The 26,292-nt window shown below is 36.8% G+C and overlaps 2 protein-coding genes across 13 annotated transcripts in view; one reads left to right on the top strand and one right to left on the bottom strand.

Moving 5' to 3' along the window:
• LOC100016180 (zinc finger protein 383-like) overlaps positions 1 to 12,277 on the top strand; it is a 36,450-nt gene extending 24,173 nt beyond the window's left edge. For all 4 annotated transcript variants that reach the window (XM_016426115.2, XM_016426108.2, XM_016426110.2 and 1 more), the window contains exon 6: positions 1,866 to 12,277. In XM_016426115.2, the coding sequence (XP_016281601.1) occupies positions 1,866 to 3,109 (1,244 nt within the window). In that variant the 3' untranslated portion in view covers positions 3,110 to 12,277. The remainder of the gene's footprint in view (positions 1 to 1,865) is intronic.
• An 11,086-nt stretch (positions 12,278 to 23,363) lies between these two features.
• LOC107650137 (zinc finger protein 883-like) overlaps positions 23,364 to 26,292 on the bottom strand; it is a 38,219-nt gene continuing 35,290 nt past the window's right edge. For all 9 annotated transcript variants that reach the window (XM_056798059.1, XM_056798145.1, XM_056798205.1 and 6 more), the window contains one exon: positions 23,364 to 26,058. In XM_056798059.1, coding sequence (XP_056654037.1) covers positions 24,326 to 26,058 — 1,733 coding nt within the window. In that variant the 3' untranslated portion in view covers positions 23,364 to 24,325. The remainder of the gene's footprint in view (positions 26,059 to 26,292) is intronic.

The following is a 26,292-nucleotide window of genomic DNA, read 5'->3' as shown; positions in this document are numbered from 1 at the left end:
CTGTGTTTTTAATTATACTGTGCCCCCAACTAGCAGAGCCATCCATATCATGCCTCTCTTTTATAGTCCTGCAGTAAGCCCTAACTTGCCATTGCCTTTCCCTGAGGACTGTAACCACTGCAGAATCTTCCTTTCTATGGTCTTCTGAACCTCTTGCAGTCTGTATCAGTCTGTATCATGTAGTCTCCCAACTTGGGGAAACATTTTCTTGGTCCATGATTGTTTTATACATTAGCATCATTCTCCCCACCCAAATCACAGCACCTGAAGATAAGAGATGTTGTCTTTCAATTCTTCTTCATCTCCAGTTCTGAACACTTAGTAGGCTCTCAGTATACATTAGATGACTTTGTCCCAGACATAGGACACATTATTGTTGGAATAATGGAAGCTGAAGAAGAAACAGGTGAGGGGGAAGCTAAGTGGTTCAGTGGATGGAGAGCCAGCCCCAGAGACAGGAAGTCCTGGGTTCAAATTTGGCCTCAGATACTTCCTAGCTTTGTGACCCTGGGCAAGTCACTTAACCTTCATTGCCTAGCTATTACTACTCTTCTGCCTTGGAACCAATGCATACTATTGATTCTAAGATGGAAGGTAATGTTTTGTTTTGTTTTGTTTTTTTATAAAACCCTTACCTTCTGCCTTGGAGCCAATACACAGTATTGGCTCCAAGGCAGAAGAGTGGTAAGGGCTAGGCAATGGGGGTTAAGTGACTTGCCCAGGGTCACACAGCTGGGAAATGTCTGAGGCCAGATTTGAACCTAGGACCTCCCGTCTCTAGGCCTGACTCAATCCACTGAGCCACCCAGCTGCCCCCTGTTTTTGTGTTTTAAAGGAGCAGGTGACCCTTACAGCAACAGTAAGCAATGTAGTTATATAGAGAAATATGCTCCCCAAAGCAAACTGGTACCATCTTTGCTGCTTATATCATTTGTATTTATTATTGTTGTTATTGTAATATTATGCTAATAAATAATTTAAAATAATGATGATAATGACAGCTTAAGTACCAGGCATTGTGCTAAACATTTTACAAATATGATCTTATTGGATCCTCACAACAACCCTGGGAAGTAGTTGCTATTATTATCTCCACTTCATAGTTTAAGAAAACTGAGTCAGAGATTGTGACTTGCTCAAGGTCACACAGCTAGTAAATATCTGATGCTGAGGCCGAACTTCCTGACTTCTGGCCCAACCACTGTACCACCTCATTGCCTTTCCTGCGATTCACTAAGGCTTTTTCAGGATAGTTGCCCTGAAATTGGACTCTTGTAGCCCAATACTCTTGGGCCACAGTTACACAATTGGTCTGATGCTCCCTTTGGAGTCCAGTATCACTCACCCCTATTTTTTCTAGGCAAACTCTGTCTCCTTTCCAGAGTCAGGTACTAATTCATAGACCAATTATAATGTTTTCTGTTCATGTTCCCTGGTAAGCCAAATCCTAATGTGGGACTCTCAGAATAAGAAGTATGAAAAGATAGTCTTGTATTAATACAATCATCTAGCCTAGGTCAGTAGTCTTTGATAAAGTTTGGCTCAGGAAAAATATTTCCTGAGTTAGATTTATCTTAGAACTTTTCTCCTTGTCTAGAAGCATGACAAGTTCATTTGAGACTGACAGGAAAGATTTTTCTCTTTTATATTCATTGTTAATGTTATTATGCTTTCAATACAATAATTTTATATTTATTGCTTTATAATTTATAAAACACATCAATAATCCTCTAATGTAAATAGTACAAGTATTATCCATATTTTATAGGGAGAAAAACTGAGGGACAGAGATCCAATGATTTGCTATGATTTCATCGAGGTGTAATTAGGAGGAATCAACATTTACTTTTTTCCCCCCCTTCCAGATAAGAAGACTCCTTCAAGAATCACAGAGTTAATTCCAAAGCAAGATACTACTTTGAAAGCATCAGCTCAAGAACAACTTACAAGGGATGGTTCCTCAGACTGCAGTTTAGAGACACCTAGAAAATGTGAAATCAGATTAGAGAAGCAACAAGACAACCAAAAGAAACACTGCCAGCAAGCAACAGTTGGCCACAAGAAAACTTCTAAAAATATAAGCAGCCATGAATGTAAGAAATCTGAGAGCTTAAATGGAGAACAAATCCTTTCTCCCAAAGAGAAAATTTCTGCAGGAAAAAATCTCCACAAATGTGACACACATTTAAGAAACTTCAAACAGTATTCTGGACCCAAATTAACTAAAGGTAATCAAGTCCCTACATCAGGGAAGAAACCTTGTAAGGTTAATGAATGCAAGAAAATGTTTATTCCCCACTCAGATCTTAATGAATATGATAAAAGAACCTCTGGAGAGCTACCATACAAATGTGACAAATGTGGGAAAGTCTTCCACTGGAAGAGACATCTCGTTCAACATCAAAAAATTCATACTGGAATAAAAACCTATGAATGTAATGAGTGTGGGAAAACTTTTAGACATAGCTCATCCCTCCCTGCTCATCTGAGAATTCATACTGGAGAGAAGCCCTACAAATGTAGTGATTGTGGGAAAGCTTTCAACTATAGTTCATCGTTTTTTGAACATATAAGAATCCATACTGGGACAAAACCCTATTCGTGTGACATATGTGGGAAAGCCTTTAACCACAGCTCATCACTTACTGAACATGAGAGAATTCATACTGGAGAGAAACCCTATGAATGTAATGAATGTGGGAAGTCTTTCAGCCAGATGGGACATCTTACTAAACATCACAGAATCCATACTGGAGAAAAACCCTATACATGTAGTGAATGTGGGAAATCCTTCAGTTGGAGTGCAGACCTTACTCAGCATCAGAGAATTCATACAGGAGAAAAACCCTATGAATGTAATGAATGTGGGAAGACCTTCAGGTGGAACACCTACCTTACTCAACATCAGAGAATCCATACCGGAGAGAAACCCTATAAATGCAATGAATGTGGAAAATCTTTTAGGCAGAAAGGTCACCTTACTCAGCATCAGAGAATCCATACTGGAGAGAAACCCTATCATTGTAATGAATGTGGGAAAGCCTTCAGCGTCAGCTCATCCCTTATTAAGCATCAAAAAATTCATACTGGGAAGAGATTCTATAAATGAATGTCATATGGAAAATCTTTCAAATGTAGTCCAGTTTTTCTTCAGCTATTAAAGAAAATGGAACTGTAATAATGTGGGTAAAGGTCACACTTGGCTCTTTTTAAATGCTTGAGAGTTAAGGTATCAATTCAACATCTGAGACTTTAAATTTTCCTTTACATTTTTCTTGAAATGCACATTGTGAATAACAATGGGGAAAGGGGAGTGTTTGTGCACTTTGGAGGTTTTTCTAAGATTTTCAAGGTCATGGAAAAATTGTTCTTTGATAGATATATATATCTATATATAGATATATATCTATATATATATATTTGGGGGGGGTGTGTGATCAAGTTCCCCTTATCTTATTTTGGGTGAAGAGTATGATTACTTAATGATTAGAAAAACGTAATTTCCCAACTTAGATTAGTTTGTCTAAAATATCTTGCAAATTCAAGTAGCCCTATGAATTGAAAGTGATATGATTACCACCCAATAGATGTATTGTGTTTTTTAATATAAGGAAACATTGAATTCTAGGCTCTTTGAAAGGGAATAGGAAAACCAGTATGCTTGACAATTTGGTTTATTTTTTAAAATATTTTTTCTTTTGAAGTTAAACATCAAGAAACATGAGCATTTTATATGCAAAGAATAACTAAAAGGGGCTTTCATAGAAAAGTGAACTTTTGTTAACTGACTTCTTTTTCTTTTTTTTTTAAACCCTTACCTTCCATTTTGGAATCAACACTCTGTATTGGTTCCAAGGCAGAAGAGTGGTAAGGGCTAGGCAATGGGGGTTAAGTGACTTGCCCAGGGTCACACAGCTGGGAAGTGTCTGAGGCCAGATTTGAACCTAGGACCTCCCGTCTCTAGGCCTGGCTCAATCCACGGAACTACCCAGCTGCCCCCCTGACTTATTTTTCAAAAGGAATTATCTTCCATGAAATTTTGGAATATTTGTATATTAGATTTAATTGTGCTCTTTAATAATAGGTATATCTTATTTTCTATTTTCTTAGTTTTCCCTTGTTTTCAAGTGTTTTTGAGGAGTCAGAAAACTTTCAACTAAACAGACTAATCTTTCCAGCTCTCAATCCTTGCAAAAAGAAACGGATTCCTTGGCCTCGAATATTTTAACAAGTAACAAAGGGGGAGGCCATGATGCAGTGGAAGGAACACCAGACTTGGAAATATCAAGTTCTGCTTTGGCTACTTACTGCATATATGACTTCCAGTAAGTCACTTAGCATCTCTGGGCCTCAATATCTTCATCTGTAAAATGAAGAAGTTCAATACAATAACCCTGAAGGGTTCTTCCAAGTTTTATATATATATGTATATGTATGTGAGTATATGTGTGTCTGTACATATGTGTGTGTAATCCTATGACTCTAAAGAAGTTTAACTTCTTTGGAAGTATTAGGAAGTAACATAGGGGAAGTACCTCAAATATATCAAGTTGTTAATGTTATTAGAGGTTTCCTGAATGACTGATGTTGAAACTGGAACTGGAAGAGTAAAACAATGAGCTTAGACGAAAAAAAACCCAGATGGATGAATCCCAGAATCAGCTGTGTGTGTGTGTGTGTGTGTCTAAAAGGAAAGGTACAATTATCCTTTTGGGATAAAGCAGTAATAGGCACTCATCTTAAGGAGAATCAGGATAGGCCAGGGTACTCTTGGACAAATTTAGGCAAGGATTGTTGTTGTTCCATCATTTCAGCTATGTCAGACTCTTCATGAGCACATTTGGGATTTTCTTGACAAAGACACAGGAGTGGTTGGCCTTTTTTTTCTCCAACTCATTTTACAGATGAGGAAACTCAGGCAAACTGGACTAAGTGAGTGACTGTCAAGTGGCTAGTATGTATTTGAGGCCAGATTTGAACTCATAAAGGTAAGAATTAGCTTGGGAAATTTAGACAGTAATTGGTCTAAGCCTGGGTTGGTTTGATTTGTACTTCTAATTACTTGATATAATATCTCTTAATTTGTATGTTGCTTTTATCCTTGTTATTAAACAAAGTCTGGAATGTGTGAAGATAGGGAATAAAAGGGCTTGGGGAAAGAGCAAATATGTTAAGACCAAAGCACTTGCATATAGTCATTGTGGCTAAGGAGGCAGAATAAGTAAGTAGGTAAAACAGATCTGTGAATTCAAAGAAATAAGCCATATCAGAGATCTAGGAAAGTCCGAAAGATCTAATACTTGAGCCTTGGAGCTTCTGCAATCAGAAATGTCTTAAAAGAAATTAAATCCTTAAGGACTACAGAGAATTCCCCTTCATTAATTCCCAGAGAATAAGTTAATAATTGGGGAATTTTACCACAGGTCAGTAAGGACTAAGGTCCTAGGTATGGTTAAGATGAAGCATAAAGGATCATTCTCATTTTGAATTAACATAGGGAAAGGATGCTTCAGAACTCTGGAATTATGGGCACTGAGGACTCTGCCCATACTTTTAGGTTAGAGTACTTTGAGAAACCACCCGGTCTGTATTAGGTAATGTTAAATTATATGCACTTTCAATTACCTTAACTTTCTTCTTGATATTTCTGAAATTATACTTTTTCTCTATTAATAAATATCCCTATTTAAATATAAAATGGCACTTGCAATCCTGGGAACTATAGACATTTCATGATGGTAGCATTTTTATACAGTATCCTTAACTTTTAAACAGTGTAGTTCCTCTGCCTTTCTCTGCTGTGACCTCAAGAGGAGCCTACATAGGATGCTAACACCTATGCTAGATGTAGTGCCCTTGTACCTCCATGCTCATTATCTAGGGCATTTCATTTTAGTCCTTAAACCTCCTCTTTTTAAATGAAAATGTTTGTAATAAAGATCTGTTGTTTGTTGTTTTTTTTAAAGGAAGTCTATAGGACAAGTCTGAAATGTTTAATAGGAAGTTAATGATTAAGGACCTGAGCTCAGGAAAGACTAAAGTTGGATATAAATATTCCTGAGTCACATTAATAAAGATGATAAATCCATAGGAAATGACAGTCAATAAGTGAGAATATTTAGAGAGAGAAGAACATAGTGCCTAGTCTAGGGTCTTGGATTACATTTAGAGGCATGCAGTTAGGAAACTTCCTGATTTAATTTGGGGCTGTAGTGAGGACCCATAGTCTAAGACCAAAACACATAGCTAAGACAATCCCAAATTAACTTGGGATAAAATATTTGGTGCTTTTCTAGAGAAAAGAAAGGGGTGGTCTAGGTCAAGAGAATTCTCATTAATTACCCTATACTCAGTACACTTTACCTCATAAATTTTGACCATTTACTTTGAAAACTCAGGCAGTTTTCTTTATACTTCTAATTAGTTTCTTTATGATAAAAGGTAGCATGTATTCAAGAGAAAACTGATACAAAGACAAATATTTTTGTTCTAGTCCTGAGTGACATGTACCATCTATATTACCCCAAACAGGTCATTTGACCTTTTGATACCTTCCTACAACTCTCTAACCCCATAAGTTTCAAACAAAAATGTCGACCTGCACTAGTAGAGGAATTTTCTTCATCCAAGTTCCCCACTGACACTTTCTTGATATAATATTTGGGGATTGTGAAATGTTTTTTACTTTTAGATAAACCCTAAAAAATGACATGATCTGAGATATATAGCAACAAGATAAAAAAGAAAAAGAATGCATGCCACAGGCAACCATTTATTTGGGGGGTGGGGGCAGAACAGAAAAAGGAAAAAGGAATTTAGCAATTGAGAGTAGTCTTTGAAGCCAGGGTCTGTAGTAATCATGAACCTTTGGAACAAAACTAAAGCTGAAGACCCTGAGAGCAAAGACAACGATTCTTGAAGTAAATGTTTGAGTTAATATGAACCTATCCAAGGATGGGTTCCAAGGAGGAATTCATGTTCTAGGAAGTTGTTTTGGTCATTGAGGCATGAATGTAAAGGAAAAGATCTTTGAGAAATTTGAACTAACAAATTATCAAACATTCTTGTTCCCATCTTCTATTTGATGGAAATAAGCTAGTTCTCCTGGACCTTTCCTTAAATATGGATCTGACAGTAGATCTTGGAACTAGATATGGCTAACTTTGCAGAAAGAAGGATGAGAAGATGGTTGTGTGACCTACATCCTCTTCCAATGACGATTTATACACTTTCCTCCATGTCTTCTTCCCAAAGTCCCAAGTATCAGCCTCTCTGACTCTTAGTACTCTCCTAGAGCACTCCAGAGCCCAAAATTACATTTTTCTTGCACTTATCAAAAATACTATTCTCTTATCCTACTTGATGCTGGGATTCATCCAGTTAGGTCACTTTTTGTTATAGTATCTCAGTTGGAAGGATGCTTTCAAATTATCTACTCAATTCTATATCTGATGTACAAATGCCTTGTACATCTCCAATAAACTGTCCTAATTGAACATTCCTCAGAGATATGAGGCAGGCCATTCAGATAGCTTTAAAACTGTTGGACTTTGCAATGTACTACACTGTCATTTCTACCCATTGGTCTTATTTCTCTCCTACCTCAGCCATCTACTCCCCCATGAAGAGCAATTCTAATCTCTTCATATGACAGCACTTCAAACTTTGCAAGCATTTATTATGAATCCCCTAAATCTGAGGTAGCTAACTATAGTTACAGCAATGGGCCTGGAGTTAGGAAGGCTGGAGTTTAACTCTAAGGCCCGGCTATATATGCTCTGGGCAAGTCAGCCTCTCTGCCTCAATTTCAACTGTAAAATAGGGTTAATAGCCCTACCTCCCAGGGTTGTTGTGAGGATCAAATGAGTTAATATTTGTAAAGAGCTTAGCACAGTCCCTGGCACATAGTAGGCACTTAATAAATGTTTGGTCTCCCCTCCAAGTTAAACATTCCCAGTGCCTTCAGCCACTTCATAGTGATTTGCTTCATTGCTTCACCCTTCTCTAAGTATCCTATAATTTTTTCATCCCCCCTTTTACATGTGTAGCTCCAACCTGAGCACAGCACCCTTGACATAGTGTGACTAGTGCAGAATGCAGAAGAGCTCCATTCTGGCTACCATACTTCAATTAACATGCCCTGTAATTCCATTGGCTTTTTGGACAGTCATGTGTCTTCTTCTAGTTAATGAAAGCTTCTAGTTCTTTTTTATTTTTTAAACATTAATTGGCTTCTAACTGTTTCTCACATCCTGTACTGGTGTGGTTGGGGAGGAGGTGTTGTTTGTTTCCTGTTTGGGAAGCTAAGTGCAGGACTTGGCATTCCTTCATATTGTTAAATGAGGCCTATTCCAGTTTGTTGAGATACTTATATGACCTTTCTGTCATGCAACATATTCGTACTCCCTCCTAGCTTTGTGTAAGCAGCAAATTTTAAATACACCCCTTACTGCTTGATCTTTGGTTAAAATATTGATCTCAAGCCCTATGACAGAATTCTGAGACAACTCTTAAGAGATTCCTTTCTATATTGACATCCATCTACTAATGGATTCTGATTCTAAGCATTTAGCATGTTCCAGATTCACCAAGCTATACTATAACACTGCCCTCATCTATCTATCAGAAATAATAGGACTTGTCAAATATTTTGTTGAAATTCAGATGCAGCTGACAAAATTCCCTTCATGTATAATCTTTTATCTGTGGCAGCCCCAAATTGTCTGATGACAGAATTTACAAGTCATTGAGACCTTCCTGATTTTCACAGCCATTCCTTGACCTTAATGCTCTTACAAGTTATGCTTCTGTAATTATCCTATTAACTTTTATTTTTAACCTTTTGGGAACTATTCCTTACTCATGACATTAGAGATGGGGGCCAGAAACTTATTGGCCCAGGGCCAGCTGCCACTTCTGATAGCTGAAGCAAAGATAATCTCCCATCTCAACAAACGCCATGTCCACCATGGTAGGAAGGATTAGTACCCTGACATGGAAGTTACAAACAACCCCTATCCATAAATCAGGAAGAGTGGTGAGAATTTGCTGTATGAGGTTTGCCATATTCATGGGTAACCTCTCACAAAATTATCTTTGATTCCTTTTCCTCCTATCCTAAAGACTATTATACCCAAGACCCAACCACCTTTAATAACCTTCCAGTCTTTAAAATCTGGCTTTAGCCTTCCATCTCTGGCAACAGATATATATTGATATTACTTGCTTTAAATCCCTTTCTTCCCTCAAACCTTACAACACTGCCTCTGGATGCTTTGTTTTAATCTTTGAACTTTGAACTTCCCCTTCTATAAGCTAAAACTTTTACTATAATAAAAGACTTTGCTTAATGCTACTCTGATTCTTTGCTAAAACCTCTATGTCCTAAAATAACTGGAATGAATTGGACACCCTCTCAATGATGGAAATTAAGTTAGTCTTATTCTTGGTGAACTTATGAATTCCTACCCAAAGTGCCCAGAAAACAATCCATTCGAGAATTCCATAGGAGGCAAGCAGCAAACTTGTTTGTCTGTGGTTTGGGGGTAGACTTGGGCAAAAACACATCCCCAGTTCTATAGTCTGAGTGCTTTCTATGCTTCCTCAAAGCTTGTCATAGAATGGTTCAGAAATCATATCAGCACGTTCTTTCTGAGACATTTTCTATCCAGCTTTGGACCTCCTTACCCTGCTCTGGGTTTATCTTTGTGTTGTCGTGATTATGTTCAAAGGTGTTTGGGATTTGCTTTTCCTAGACTGATAGATTTAGGAAAGACCCCACCTACCTCTGGTTTTAAGTGTAACTGGAACCATTGCACGCCAGCCTGCAGGTCTGAGCAGGACAGATTTCCTGGGTTGTAGCTATATGCACAGCTTCAATGGCCATAATAAGAATAAGACCCAGAATGACATGAAAGAATCTGTCTCCTTGGCTTGTTTTCACATGTGACTTTTCTTTGAGTGGTTTGTATGCTGTTAATAAATAAGAAGAGTGTGTGTCTGTATGTGGGTTCCTTAAAACCTGCACCACAGAAGTACAGTCCCAAAGCCTAGCTCAGTGCCTTGCACATAGTAGGTCCTTAATAAATGTTGCTTGAATTGCAATTTTTAGGATTTTAAGCTTTTATTGATACTTTTTAAAAAAAATATCACTGTACTTCCCAATGCTTCCCCAATAGAACCCTCCCTTTTTAGGGAGTAAAGTTGAGCAAAACAACTGAAACCTTGACTGTGCTACATTATTACATAGGCTATTCGCCTCTTCATCATCTCTCTATGCTGAAGGAGATGCTCCTTCATAAACATTCTGGAATTAAGGTTGAACATTACAGGCCATTGGCCAGATCTGGATCCTGAGCCTTTGGGGCATGTTCTTTTATATGATTGTGGTCATTGTTCTGTTGCAACTGCTTATCTTGCACATTTCCATCAGCTTAAAAAAGTAATTCCAAGTTCTTCCAAATTCCCCACACTTGTTCCTTATGGTGCAATAATATTCTATTACATTCATAAATCATAGCCATTCCCAAATTTGTGGATACACACTTCTTTTCATGTCTTTTTTCTTTTGTATCACAAAAAATGCTTTGAAAGTTTTATTATATTTGATCGTTTACCCCATTGGTGTAAACGCCCAATAATGTTATGACAGGCTCAAGGTTATAAATAATCTTGTCACCTTTCTAGCACATGAACTCAATTAAAAATATTATTAACTTAAAAACCATTAACAAACACAAATATTCAAATAAACAAATAAGAATGAAAAGATTGTACATAAAGCCACATAGTTCTATTTAATTTTTTGAATATATAAACTTTACAAGATAATTTTAAAAGTCATCTTATTTTTTCAATTTACTTTTTAAAACTTTTTTGTCTTCTCTATACTTTTCTCTACATTTTTGCTGTTATTATATACATGATCATAGTTAGGGTGTCTGACTTACTCTGTATCATTTTTAGAATTGTCCTTTATTTCTTCATATTCTTCACAGTTTTACATATATGTATGTATATGTATATATACACATTACTGTACAGTAATAATTGATTATATTCATATACTGAAGTTTTTCCGACTTCTCTAAATCCAAGTTCTCTAAACTGATGCTATTTTAGGTTATTTTCAGGGGCTTTTTATTATTATGAATACTAATGTTAGGATTTTTCTTCATAAATAGGTTTTTTTCCTCCTTTTTCAATAACATCCTTAAAATATAATTTTAAATTCCTTCTGGTTGTTGGAGAATTAAGACTTTTCCTCCTTTCCCCAATTGCAAGAAATCTTGAACAGAATAATAAATTTGGAATCCAATTCAAATCCTATCTCAAATACTTAATAACTGTATGACCAATGGACGAGTTGCTTAGTCTCTCAAAGCTACAATTTTCTCTATGAATTAGGCATATAATATTTCCAATACTTTACAAGGTTGTAGTGAGGACCAAATTAGATAATATATTTAAAGAATTTTGCAAGCTTTAAAATGCTATACAAATATCAATTTCTTTTGTTATACTGTTTTTTTGTGATTAAAAATCATTTTGGTCATTAATCCATTTGGAATTTTTTTTTTTAGTACATGTCATGAGGTGAATATTTAGTCCCATTTTTTGCCATACGGATATTTTATTTTCCCAACATGTTTTTTTAATAATAACAAATTTTTTTCATAGTATTCTTATCTTTATAAGCACTATTCCATTATTTATATTTGATGATTGTTGGATATCTAATCTGTTTTTCTCTTTCTTGCCATATACCAGATCAGTAAAATAATTACTTTTTTCTTGTATTATAAAAAGTATTGATGCAAATCTTCCTTTTTATTTTTCTCATAAATTCCCTTGCTATCTTTATTCCTGACTGCTTGTTCTTCCATATAAGTTTTGTAATTATTTTACATAATTTTAGTGTCTCATGAATATTGTTATTAGTCTTGCTAATTAAATTCATGTTTATGTAGAGAATATGTACTCATTTTTACCACATTTAACATTGCTTAATAGATTAATCCAGCTTTTCATTTTGAATCCCACTCCAATTATTTAATTATCCTTTTATTTCCATAAAAAAGTTATAGACCTTTTTAAGAGGTACTATATATGTTTTGGTAGATTAATGTCCAAGCATGTGATAAATTTGTTACTTTAAATAATATTTCTCTTCCTATAAGTTTTGCCTAATTTTTATTAGTGCTATATAAAATGTTAATAATTTGAGGAGGTAATTCCACATGATCCAATATTGATAAATAAATATTATGTCAATATATTTGTTGAGTGTTTCTTTTATTAAAATAAATTATCATGTGAATGGTATGAATATGAGTCTTTTAACCTCTTTTTTGTTTATTCCTTAATTCATTTTCTTTGTTGCTATAGTTAGCATTTCTAAAACTATGTCATAGTAATAATGAAAGAAGGCAATTTTACTCATTTTAAAAGGGAAAAACAGGAAGCAGTTCATGTTTTCATTTCTGCTGCCTACTTGGAGCAAGGAATTTAGAAGAGAAAGGCAAATAACTGCTTAAGAAATTCTGAATTTAGATTTTTGAACTGTATCTTAAAATATGGAAATGATGAGCCCAAGATTGACCAAATAAGGACTGGTAAGAATATATTTGTCTTGAAGACAGCTAAGGGGCTCTTTGTATTGAGAACCAGGCCTAGAGACTGGCATTCCTGGATACGGATGTGGTCTCAGACACTTCGTAGCTGTGTGATCCTGCCCCCCACACCCTATGGCCTAGCCCTTACCTTTAGCCTTGGAAACAATACACAGTTATGGTTTCTGAGAAAGAAGGCAAGGGTCTTAAAGGGGGGGAGGGGGAAATAATATATTTGTCCTGCTTCTTGCAAATCTAATCAAAAAAGGTTTTAATTGAAAAAAAAAAAGGAAGTTGCTCAAATATATCCACTAGACCTGCAGAAAATCCCCCCCAAAAAAATGCAGTTTAAAATCTATCCATTCACATCAAGTGCACTCATGTGTGGCTCTAGTCTATAGAACTTGAGCAAATATTAAGAAAAAAAAAATCTCCATCTCTACTTCATCTGCAAAATAAGAAAATAGGACTAGATGATCTTTACATTCTTTCCAACCATAAATCCTATGAACCTCCCGTAAGTTAGAGGGTCTCGCCAACATTCTGAGGGCCTTGCTCACTTTTCTTTTAATATGAAGATCTCAGTGGGTCACCCAGCCAGTCTATTCGTCATAAAACATCTATTGAATGCCTACTGTGTACCAGGTACTCTAATTGCTAAGAATATTAAAAAATAGACAAAAGACAGTCCTGGCTCTCAAGAAGCTCAGAGTCTAATGGGGTAGAGACCAATCAAACAATAAATCTACCTGCTACCTCCTAAAGAAAACCCAAAATGAAAATTCCCTGGAACTTCAAAACTAAAATGCAGAACTTTCAGGTCAAAGAAAAAGAATTGGTTTGCTCCCTCAGACCCTTATCTAAGACTTGCTACCTCCCAGCCAAGAGAGAAGAAAATAATATAGTCTCTCCTTTCAACAATTCTCCAATTCAGGATTTGATAACCTCAGTGTGAGTCCTTGTCTCTGGAGGCTAGACCATAAGAGACAACAGTCATTTGTTAAATTAGTACCAAAGAATTCTGAAGTTTGAGATACTTCCATTTATTTTCAAACTCTTAAGAATTTCTTGTTGGTCTATGCAATCAAGTAACTAAGGGAAAGGTGCCAAGTAAGACTACGCTGAGTTCATTGTCTTTGCTGGCTTATTCCTATACAAAAGAACTATTAAAAGCCTCTGATGCCTTATAAGATATGTAATTTTTATTGAGAACTTTTGTTTTTATACCATCTTCATTTCCATTGTATACCTTTTTCTTGCTTTATCCATTCTTTGTAACAATGAAGGAAAAAAGAAAAGTTGAGCAAAACTAACCAATACATCAGCCAAGTTTAATAGTATATGTGATGCTCTAAGCTCTGAGTCTCCCAACTCTGCAAAGGGATATCAGTTTCTCATCTCTGGGATGAAGTTTTATCATTATTTACACAACATTCAATTTCAGTTTTCATTCTTTCCATTTATGTTATTGTAGTTAGTTTATATCATTTTCCCCTAGTTCTATTGCACCCTCAGTTCCAATTAAGCCCATAGTGTTATTTTCTTACGTTCATTTTGTGAAAAAAGTTATAATCCAGTAAAAAGAAAAAAAAAACTGTGGGTGCGGTGATATTAAAATCATAGTAAGCTTGAGATGTATGAAAAGCTTTTAAAAAACTGAGACAATTTTCCTTAGTCATGGCTTGTAACCAAATGGGTTTCCCAATTACTTAGTGGAGACTAGGATATAGCGATATGGACAGCCACTAAAGGAATATAATTAAGTAACCCCAGAATTGAATAAGCGAAGAGTAAACTAAATCATAATTGGGAAACTGCAATACTTTCAATGAGCCTCAGTGTCCTCCCTTATGGGCTATAAATCATGAATCATCTCAGAAAAATAAAAATCCCAAGTATCCTAAAGGTCAAAGAAAAGATTGTGTGTTTGTGTGTGTAAAAGGTCACAGTAGGTTACCAATGATTACTGGCATATGAGAAGGAACAAAGTAGAAAGTGCGAGATCTGGAATCAGAAAACCTAGATTGAAATCCTCATTTTATTCCTAACTTACTATAAGACCTTGGAAAAGTCCCCTTCATCTTTCCATTTCTTACTCTCCTTACTTAAAAAGTTAAATTAGACTTAATGATCCTAATGTCCTTTTTAGCACTAAATCTTACGTTGATGCATGATTCTAAAATCTTAAATGTATCATCGAAAAGGAAGTGTTCAAATCTAGAGATGGTTTAAACTAATGCAGTACCTCTGGGGTGATTAAGTTCCAGACTCAGATGTTAAAAGCAAGAAGCACTGAAATAAAGTCATGCTAGGTATTCTCTCAGTTTCCTGATATGCTCTGAGGTAAAACATCTCTTGGATCTTGACATCATTTTGGGCACACATATTCTCTCCGACCTCTTTTACTGGTCTCAGTTCCCAACAAGCATAAGCTCATCACTCCTTTGGGCACTCTCAGGTTGTTGGCTAAAGCATGGTGCTCAGATACAAAGATATCATTATAGGTATACAAATAAATTGGAATGAATAGATGGAGAAATTGAGAGAGAAAAAAATGCATCAAAGAAGATTCAGAATTTTCTTTTGTGATAGATTAACTGGATTTAGAGAGCTCAAATAGAAAGATCCCATCAGTGATGGGAGAGATGACAGCATCTTTGGATTCAATGTATAATTTCCTGAGTGGCCAGTTTTAAAAACAATTCTCTGGGTTGTAAGAAGTAGAAATTGTGAGAGGTTTTTATAAAAGGTTGTACTGGATTATTTAAGAATAGGGTTGCCAGGAAGTTTAATTAATTCCAAAAGATTTATTTAACTATTTATTTACAAAATATAGAAAGAGTGAAAGTAAAAAAATGAGAGAATAGGGTAAGATATCCAGCCTAAGCACTAAGTATTTTGCTCTGACTCCTGGCTCAAAAACAGGCAGGGGAATTTAGTCCTTAGCCAGAGAGGCCTCGGCCTTTGAAGCTAAGGACCTGGGGATGCGGGGAGCCTCTCTCAAGAGGATAGGTCTCTCCTGAGGCTAGACTCTTCAGAAAATCCAGGAAAGGAATCAGCCTATTTCACTCACCATGTGTCAGCCCAAAGGGAGAGATTCAAGGACAGTCTCATCAAATCTAAGGTCTCAGTTCCAGTCAGCAGATTCTTCATCAGCCTCCAACTCAGACACAGAATTCCAAAGAATGAGAGCACTCAGAAGTCCCAATCACAAAGAACTCTCAAAGACCACCTCCCAGGAAGTTGTAACTCCTTGTTATTTTTTTTTACCTTGGAATCCATTGGATCCTTTCACTTTTATTTTTTAAATTTAATTAATCAATTTAGAACATTATTCCTTGGTTACAAGAATCATATTCTTCCCCTCCCTTCCTCACCCCTTCCTGTTGCTGATGTGCAATTCCACTGGGTTTTACATGTGTCCTTGATCAGAAGCTATTTACATGTTGACGTGTAACTCCTTTTTAAAGACACTTCTTTTGCATCACTTCCTGTGCCTTCTTCTACTTTTACATCTACCAATTGCAGCTAAAGCTTTGCTTAAGACTGCCCAGGGGACAGTCAGTCGATTCTGATTCGTCACCCACTATTGCACACGTGGGTCATAGACCTCCCCCATTCAATTGTGAGTCTGATGTTTACACTTTTGGTGATTCAATCTAAAAATGGGCAGGGAGAATTAATTTAATCTTCACAGGGTGTATAAATTATTTTTGTATCAAAATGTCCTTACTTTATTTTATAAAATAGATTTTACTGGTATATTCTATTTTTACAATATCTGCTTTCCCCCCATCTCCTATTTTTCTCAAAGATTCATCCTTTAAAACAAATATTTTTAAAAGGAATTAAAGGAAAAATAACAAAAACTAATATATCAGAAAAAGCTGGCATTTGCAATATCGCATACCTGTGAAAGTTGCAAAGTTGCAAGACCACTGGTGGGAAAAAAAGGCAGAAGAAATCCAGCGGTTTGCTGATATGAAAAACTATAAACAATTTTTCAGTGCCCTCAAGACTGTCTATGGACCATCAAAACCCACCACCACTCCCTTGCTATCCTCTGACGGTGACACTCTCATAAAAGATAAAAAAGGCATCAGCAACAGGTGGAAAGAACACTTCAGTCAGCTTTTCAACTGACCCTCTTCAGTCGACCAAAGCGCCCTTGACCAGATCCCCCAAAACCACTCCATTGAACAACTTGATGTCCCTCCTTCAATAGAGGAAGTCCAAAAAGCCATTAAACAAATGAGTGCAGGCAAGGCACCCGGTAAAGACGGGATCCCAACCGAGGTGTACAAGGCCTTAAATGGAAAGGCACTCCAGGCATTCCACATAGTGCTGACCAGCATATGGGAAGAGGAAGACATGCCCCCAGAACTCAGAGATGCCTCCATCGTAGCCCTATACAAGAACAAAGGTGCATGAGCAGCCTGTGACAACTACAGAGGCATCTCACTACTCTCCACTTCTGGAAAGATCCTCGCCCGTGTTATACTCAACAAACTCCTGTCATCTGTTTCAGAGCAGAACCTGCCTGAATCACAATGTGGCTTCCAACCAGATGGCAGCACCATCGACATGGTCTTCATTGTGAGGCAGATGCAGGAAAAATGCCTTGAGCAGAACCTGAGTCTCTACATTGTCTTCATAGACCTGACAAAGGCATTCGACACAGTGAACAGGGACGCATTGTGGGTGATCCTCAGCAAGCTCAGTTGCCCAGCAAAATTCGTCACACTGATCCAGCTCTTTCATGTCGACATGACAGGGGAAGTCCTATCTGGTGGAGAGACTTCCGATCACTTCAACATCTCCAATGGCGTGAAACAAGGCTGTGTCCTCGCTCCAGTACTATTCAACCTATTTTTCACCCAAGTATTACGACATGCTGTGATGGATCTAGACTTGGGCGTCTACATCAAATACCGACTCGATGGCTCACTATTTGACCTTCGCTGTCTGACTGCAAAAACAAAGACAACAGAGAGACTCATCCTGGAAGCTCTCTTCACAGATGACTGTGCTCTCATGGCCCACCAAGAAAATCATCTCCAAACCATTGTGGACAGGTTCTCCACCACAACAAACTGTTTGGCCTGACTATCAGCCTCAGGAAAACAGAGGTGCTGTTCCAACCTGCACCAGGGAGGCCAACGAACCAGCCGTGCATTACAATCGACAGCACGCAGCTTTCTAACGTCAACACTTTCAAGTACCTGGGCAGCACCATCGCCAACGACGGGTCCCTAGACCACGAGATTAATGCCAGGATCCAAAAGGCCAGCCAGGCACTCGGGCGGCTGCGCTCCAAAGTCCTCCAACACAGAGGTGTAAGCACTGCGACGAAGCTCAAAGTGTACAATGCAGTGGTCCTCAGCTCGCTCCTGTATGGTTGTGAGACATGGACACTGTACCGGAAGCACATGAAGCAGCTGGAGCAATTCCACCAACGCTCCCTCCAGTCAATCATGAGGATCCGATGGCAGGACCGAATCACCAATCAGGAAGTCCTCGACAGAGCCAACTCCACCAGCATCGAAGTCCTGGTCCTCAGAACCCAGCTACGATGGTCTGGACACGTCATCCGCATGGACCCACAGCGAATACCAAGACAGGTATTCTATGGTGAACTGTCAGCTGGACTCAGGAAATAAGGCCGACCAAAGAAAAGATTCAAGGATCAGCTAAAGTCAAACTTGAAGTGGGCTGGCATTACACCAAAGCAACTAGAACTCGCTGCCTCTGACAGAAGCAGCTGGAGAACCCACATTCACCATGCCGCTGCCACCTTTGAAGATAAGCGACGTCGACGTCTTGCCGCTGCGCGTGAACGGTGACACCAGGCCACAACCGCACCTCCCGTAACAACTGGCGTCCCAGGCCCCATGTGCCACAAACTCTGCGCCTCAGCCTTTGGACTTCAAAGCCACATGAGGGTACATCAATAGATGATAATACACAAAGACAATAGTCATTCTCAGTCACCAAGAGACTACTATATATATACCTGTGAAAACCCATCTCTGCAAATGGTGGGGATGGGAAATTTTCCTTTATATCTCTTCTTCAGGGCCACGTTCAGTCTTTATAATTTAAAAATATTTAATTTTAATTCTTTTCTTGCTCTATACTCTTACTTATAAAAAGAAAATGCAGAGCTTTCAATGAAATCCACTACTTTAAGACAATAGCAAGAATATGGGTAAGTAAATATTTTGATATTTACAGATGAGAATCAAATCTCAATCTCATGAGTTTTGGAATTTGATTAAATTCAAATCAAAGCTTTGAAGCCTTTTGATATTCTGAAACCATAATAGGTTTAAAGGATCAAAAGCTTAAAAATTCAGCTTCATTAAAGACTGGGTCTTGCATTTTAAAAGGAGATCTGCCCTAAAAAAATTCAGGAACCAAAACAAAGCAATTAATGGAAATAAGCTGTTAGATTAAGAAAGTGAGAAGAGATTTTGCTTTTGAAGAATGCCAGAAACACTAGTAACTTGACATTTAATTTTAACTGAACATTTAAATAATGCTTGCTATGTACCAGGCACCATACTAAGCACTTTTACAAATATTATCTCATTTGAGCTTCACAACAATCCTGAGAGCTAAGTGCTATTATTATCCACTGTCATAGTTGAGAAATTGAGGTTAAGTGACTTGCTTAGGATCACACACCCAATTAACATCTTAGGACAGATTTGAATTTGCCTTGTTTACTATATCCAATATTTTTTCTATCTATTCTGCTTTGTAGTTGTATTTAATACCAATGCTTATTCCTAAAGAGAAATTACAATGTAAAAAAAAATGAAAGAATCAAACAATCCCTGAATCTGTTTCTTAAAAAGTAATTGAGTGACCCTTAATTACCCTTAAATTCTCTTCAAAGTTAGTTCTTTAAGTCCCCATAAAAGTCATTATTTGGATAAATTCCATTATCCTAAAACTGCTCTTTCAAAATACTTCAAACAGCCAGAAAAAAAAAAAAAACTTCAAATACCATGGAGCTACAATCAGGATCATATAGGATGTAGTGGTTCCCACATTAAAGGATTGGAATATGATATTTAGAAAGGTGAATGATCTAGGTTTACAACCCAGAGTTGCCTATCAAGCAAAAATGAGTATATTCTTTTAGGGGAAAAATGGACATTCAATAAATAAAAGCTTTCCAAGCATTTCTGAGTAATAAGTCAGACCTAAACAAAAAATCTGAAGTCCAAACACAAGACCGAAGAGAAGCCTAAAAAGTTAAATAAGAAAGAGAAAATTTAAGGGACTCATTAAGATCAAAATCTTTGCATTTCTACATGGAAAGAGGATATCTGTAATGCTCAAACATTATTTTAGTAATAGAACAGATAGAATGAATATACTTTGAAAGAAGGTGGGGAAGAAAGCTGATTATGATATGATATGTAAAAAAATCAAGGGGGTATAAAAGGATTACAGTGAAAGAAAAGGGAAGGAAGAGATAGAATGGGGTCAATTATATAACATAAAGAGGCAAGAAAAATTGTTATGGAGAGGGGAGCATGAGGGTGGTGATGGGCAATGCTTAAACCTTATTCTTATTGTAACTAGCTCAGAGAGGGAAAAATAAATATACTCACTAGGATATAGAATTCTATCTTACCCTACAGAGAAGTAGAATGAGAATAAGACAAGGGAAGGGGCAGGTAATTGGAGGGAGATGAAGTAAGAACAGATAAAAAGCAAAACACTAAAAGGGAATAGAACAAGATCAAAAGGGAAAAATAAGATGGAGGGCAATATACAATAATCATAACTGAATGTAAATGGGATGAACTCTTCCATAAAACAAAAGCAGATAGCAGAGTGAGTTAAAAACCAGAATCCTACTCTATGCTGTTTAGAAGAAACACATTTGAGGCAGGGTGACAAATTAGTAGTAAAAGGCTGGATCAGAATTTATTATGATTAGTCTAAAGTTAAAAAAAAAAGCAGGAGTAGCAGTCATCATATCAGACAAAGCTAAAGTAAAAATGTATCTGATTAAAAGAGATAAGGAAGGAAAGTATATCTTGCTAAAAAGGTATTATAAAAGATGAAGTGTGAAGATTGGATTAACTCCACCCTACTTATTCTTTAGATTTTTAGCCACCAGGAATGTATACTACCCCACTTAAGGATTAAGTGGGGGGGTAGGGGGGAGTCTGTGACCCACGTGTGCTATCAAGTGACAAATCAGAAACAACTGACTACTCCCTGGGCAGTCCAAAGCCAAGTTTAAACTGCCATTCGTACACATAAAAGGGGACAACAGGCACAGGAAGTGATGTAAAGAACTGCCTTTAAATTTAGTGGTCACTTCCTGTGAGAGGTCTTTGCCTTTGAACTTGACCTTGGAGGAGCTTGGGCTTGAGACCTCAGACTGCTTCCCTTTGGACTGACATGTGGTGAGTGAAAAGGCTGACCCCCTTTCCTTGGCTTTTCTGGAGGCGCTCCTTGTCTTGGAGAAGGCTTTGTGACTAGAAGCCCTGTTAAATTAATCCTCTGGGCACACCCTTGCTGGGGTCTCTGAATCCCTATCTGGTTCATACTTTTTGCTTATAGAGCATTATGTGCATTCAATGCAGCCTCTGAGACTGAGATGCAATAGAATATGGACCATTTCTCTGCCACTTGTGCTAAATTTGGCCTGAGAATCAACACCAAAAAACAGGTTTTCCCATCAATACATAAAACCATCGGTTACAGCAAATGAAGAAATTTCAAATTCTGTGGATAGATTCACTTACCTTGGCCATATACTTTCATTAAAATGCTTGAATAAAAAAACAGCTTAATAAATGTTTGTTGGCTATACTTAAAGATGTAAAATTGGTAATGATCATTTGCCCCACAGACCTCCTACCATATTTGGTATACATCTCTATTAGAAACTTGTCTTTCAGTTCACATCAATATAAAGAATGCAGGTCAATTCAATGAACATTTTATTGTGAGCAAAGCAATGGGGATACAAAGTTAAAAAAAAATACTCTCTGCTTTCAAAGAGTTTACTAGAATGACCAGAAAGGGAAGTTGTTTGGTTGTGTTTCACTCTGAAAGAGAAGCAACTTAAGAGCTGCAAGGAACAAGAGAGATCTTCTATGGAGGATTTATGTGAGGATGTGAACACATTACACAGGATTAGGTGGCATCGACATCAGCAGGACTACACAGTGAAATCAAGGATTACCTGAAATTCTGAAGTACGTGTGTGCTATCTCAAAATTAACTAGATGTGAGCTATATGTCAGCAGAGGTTATAGCTTCAAGCATCCTGTCCCTATTTAGGGGGCCTCCAGTCTAATACAATCCTGGAAAGGCTCAACATGTCACATGTCTGGAATGCCAGTAGGACCGCCTGAAGGTCCCATTGGACAATCAAAGGATCCAAAGGAGGAGCTTGGCCAAGAATGCTGAAAGCTAGAAGCTGCTCTCTTGGCTGCTGTCCCCCTCTCTCCAGCTGAGCCATCCTGGTGGCTCTTGTTTGCCATCTCTGGCAAGTGGCTGTTGTGGAGGGACTACATATCCTAAGAGCCCACTGACTTCCTGTCATTATATACATTTATATGCAGTTTAAGGTTTATGAAACATGTATTCTCTCACAATAATCCCATGAAATAAATCGGAAAAATAAGAAAATTTTTTTCTTATTATTTTGTCTTATTAAAATAAATTAATAATTTAATAAGGAAAAATAAACAGAAAAAAAGTTAATTTTTACAGATGAAGCTGAGGCTCATAGCAATTGAGTGACTTGGTCACTTCTTTCAAACCATGGATTTGAACCCAGGTCTGTTAACTGCACAGTGGCCGTCTCTTCTATTATGTACCCTATGTAGTGAATGCTTTGTAAATATCCCCCACGTTAAAGGGAGTGAAGAGCAGTCTTGATCATGAAGGTAGGTGATTAGGGGACAGAGGACAATGCATCAAGGGCAGCCAAATCAAAACATGTGAACTCTGAAGCTATGGGACAGGGCAGAATGCTTGGGGTAGAGGGAGCATCCCGAGTCCAGAAAGCAATTCCCCTGTAGGACCCAAGATTTGATAGGAGGCATAGTGCAGCAGCAGCATTCCTTTTGAACTCTTGTTTCTTACATGCTTTTAGAAGATAACCAAATCTTCTTCCTTCCCGTGGTCCCCAGCATAAAGAAGAAGTCTTTAGTCACCCTGTGGAGCCCATCTTGGCTTCTAATACTCAGCTGCTCTGGTATGTCTATGTCCCCAAGTCCCCATGCTCCTTCTAAGTCCAGAGATGCACACTGATAAAGGATTAAAGACTGCATAGGGAGGGATGGCCTATAACATTGGTTCTTGACTTTTTTGTGCTCAATTTACTCCTCCCAACAAATCTATGAGAGAGAGACCAGATGGTGGTGGCAGGGATGGGTATCAAGCCTATCTACTGTCTTGGCTTAAAAAGGGTTGTTGCATGAGAGGAAATGGCTGTTTTTCCTTCACTTTCATATACTTCTCAACCTCTGCTTTCTTAGATATTACTAAAAGTACAATTCTAATTTTTATATGCTTGAAAATTACTACTTTGGGGATTGCTTTCTTTTTTTTGTATTTGCTTTTACTTTTAAATATTTATCACTTATCACTGTTTATATATAGGCAACCCCATCCTCCAAAGCTTTTGACTAATATTAATTGACACACAACAGACTTTTGACAAAATGCAGCACCTAGTCATGATACAAAGAATAAGGGAAGGAGAAAGGATTTTCATTAACATGATAAATGACATTTATTTGAAACCAAAAGATAATATTATATGCAATAGAGAAATACTAGAAATGTTCCCAGTAAAATAAATTAAAAGCCACACATCTCCAATTTCAACAATTCTATTTTCCAAGATGCTTGAAATCACAATAACAAAAATAAATTTAAAGGGATAATAATGAAGAGTCCAAAACATCTTTCCATACAGATGAAATATTGTGTAAATAGAAAATCCAAGAATTAAGAGAAATTAACAAAAAACTGAAATAAAGATCTCTCAGAAGGAAGCAGGATATATGATAGAGGTAGCAAAGTCATTCATGTTCTCTTATGTGTTAACAAAAAATAATGAACTAATAATACATAAATGTCATCTATAAGGAAAATAAAATATTGGGTTATTAACTTAATGACTCATATTAAACATTTTAAAATAATCATACAAAATAATTAAGACAGAATTACAATTGAAGTAAACTATTTAGCATATGGATGAAATGAATAAATATATAGTAAAATGTACATATTTCACTATTTAATCAATTACTTATTTATAAACAAACCTAGTCCACAACTTTAATAACTTCTATTTACAAATGGTTCTTTTTCTAGGACTAAACAAAATAACAGTGGAATTTATATGAAAAAACAAATTAGCAAAAAAAAAAAAAAGAGAGAGAGATAATCTGTGGATAAATTAACTCTTAGATGAAATAGAAATTTGCTCTGCCAGACCTTGAAACATGACAAAGCCTAGAGCCAAACTACTAAAATGAAAAAGAGTTGTGAGGGAGTGAAACAGAGTATCTATACTAGTAAAATCATGGATCATTAAGTACCTTTTTAACAATATATGTTGGAAGTAAACTTACCAGCAAACATTTAGAGAATTTCATTTTTAAAGATTCTTTGATATTCATAAATTATGAACTATTATTGAAGCCTTTCTTATATGCATTTCATTCACTTAACTTCTCTTCAGTATGAATTCTTTGATGTTTAGTAAGTGATGATCTGGATCTGAAGGTTCTCCTACATATATTACATTCATAGGGTTTTTCTCCAGTATGGATTCTCTGGTGCTGTGTAAGGGATGAGCGGTGCCTAAAGGTTTTTCCACAATCATTACATTCATAGGGTCTCTCCCCAGTGTGGATTCTCTGATGCTGAATGAGGTGAGTTCTCTGGCTAAAGGTTTTGCCACATTCATGGCACTCAAATGGTTTGTTTCTAGTGTGTATTCTTTGATGCCGAATAGCGTGTGTGCTTTGGGTAAAAGCTTTTCCACATTCACTACATTTATATCGTTTCTCTCCAGTATGAATTCTCTGATGTTTAATAAAAGATGAGCTATTACTGAAGGCTTTCCCACAATCATTACACTCAAAAGGTTTCTCTCCGGTGTGGATTCTTTGATGTTGAATAGCATGTGTGCGCTGGCTGAAGGATTTTCCACATTCACCACATTTATATCGTTTCTCTCCAATATTAATTCTCTGATTTTTAATAAAAGATGAACTGTTACTGAAAGCAATTCCATATTCATTATACTCAAAAGGTTTCTTTCTAGTGTGGATTCTTTGATGTTGAATAGCATGTGTGCTCTGACTGAAAGCTTTCCCACATTCACTACATTTATAGCGTTTCTCTCCAGTATGAATTCTCTTATGTTTAATAAAGGATGAGCTACTACTGAAGGCTTTCCCACATTCATTACACTCAAAAGGTTTCTCTCCAGTGTGGATCCTCTGATGTTGGCTAAGAGATGAGCTGTGGATAAAGGTTTTCCCACATTTATTGCATTCATATGTTTTTTCTCCAGTATGGATGATCTGATGTCGAATTAGAGATGAACTCTCCCTGAAAGCTTTCCCGCATTCATTACATTTGTAGGGTTTCATCCCAGTATGGATTCTCTGATGCTGAGTAAGATTTGATCTATACCTGAAGGTCTTTCCACAGTCGTTACATTCATATGGTTTCTCTCCAGTGTGGATTCGCTGATGCTGAACCAAGTGTGTTCTCTGAGTAAAGGCTTTACCACATTCATTACACTTATAGTGTTTCTCTCCCGTATGAATACTCTGATGTTGAATAAGCAAAGTGCTTCTACCAAAGGCTTTCCCACATTCATTACATTTATAGAGTTTCTCACCAGTCTGATTTCTCTGATGTTGAGTAAAGTACGTGTTTTGGTTAAAGGCCTTCCCACACTCATTATGTTTGTATGTTTTTTTACCAGTCTCTATGCTATTATATTGAATAAAATTTGAGGTTTGGTAGAAGACTTCCTCAGAATCATTATTTTGAAGTGTCTTCCCTGAAGTGATTTGTCTACATTTCAGAATGTCTGAATATTCATTGAAGATCATTTGATGTGTTTCATATTTATGGAACTTCTTTCCCAACAAACCTGTTTCTTGGGTAGCAAAAACTGACCCTAGACTGAAGTTTTCCTGAAATGTATTAAAACTATGGTCTCTAAACATATCAGGAGTTTTTGTGTGGGTACCTCTTTGCCCAGAATGTTTCTCCTGATCACCCTTTTGCTTCTCTAATTTAGCATTACATTCCCAGTCTTGTCCTCGGAAATTCCTAGGATCATCCATTTTAAATCTTCCTAGGAACAGTTCTTCATTTGAAAAGTCCCATTTTGAAAATGATTCTTTGCTTTCAGGATCGATCTCCCAATCTAAAAAAAAAAAGAATAAAATTTGTGAAAATTCTGTTTTCTTTGTGCTGAGAAAAATAATTACCATTTCATGACAAGTTCTCTCTCTGCTATTAAAGAAAATCTCTTCAAATTAGAAAGGGAAAATATAATAATAATTCCTTGTATTTAGGTAATTTATGGTTTCTCCAAGACCATAACATATTTTTATTTCATTTTATCCTCACAATAGCACTATGAGATAGAGAATTTTAC

This window comes from Monodelphis domestica, chromosome 1 (genome assembly GCF_027887165.1).
Source record: "Monodelphis domestica isolate mMonDom1 chromosome 1, mMonDom1.pri, whole genome shotgun sequence".
Lineage (NCBI taxonomy): Eukaryota > Metazoa > Chordata > Mammalia > Didelphimorphia > Didelphidae > Monodelphis > Monodelphis domestica.
Note: the sequence above shows the minus strand (reverse complement) of the source record. Positions and strands in the feature narration are given on the sequence as shown.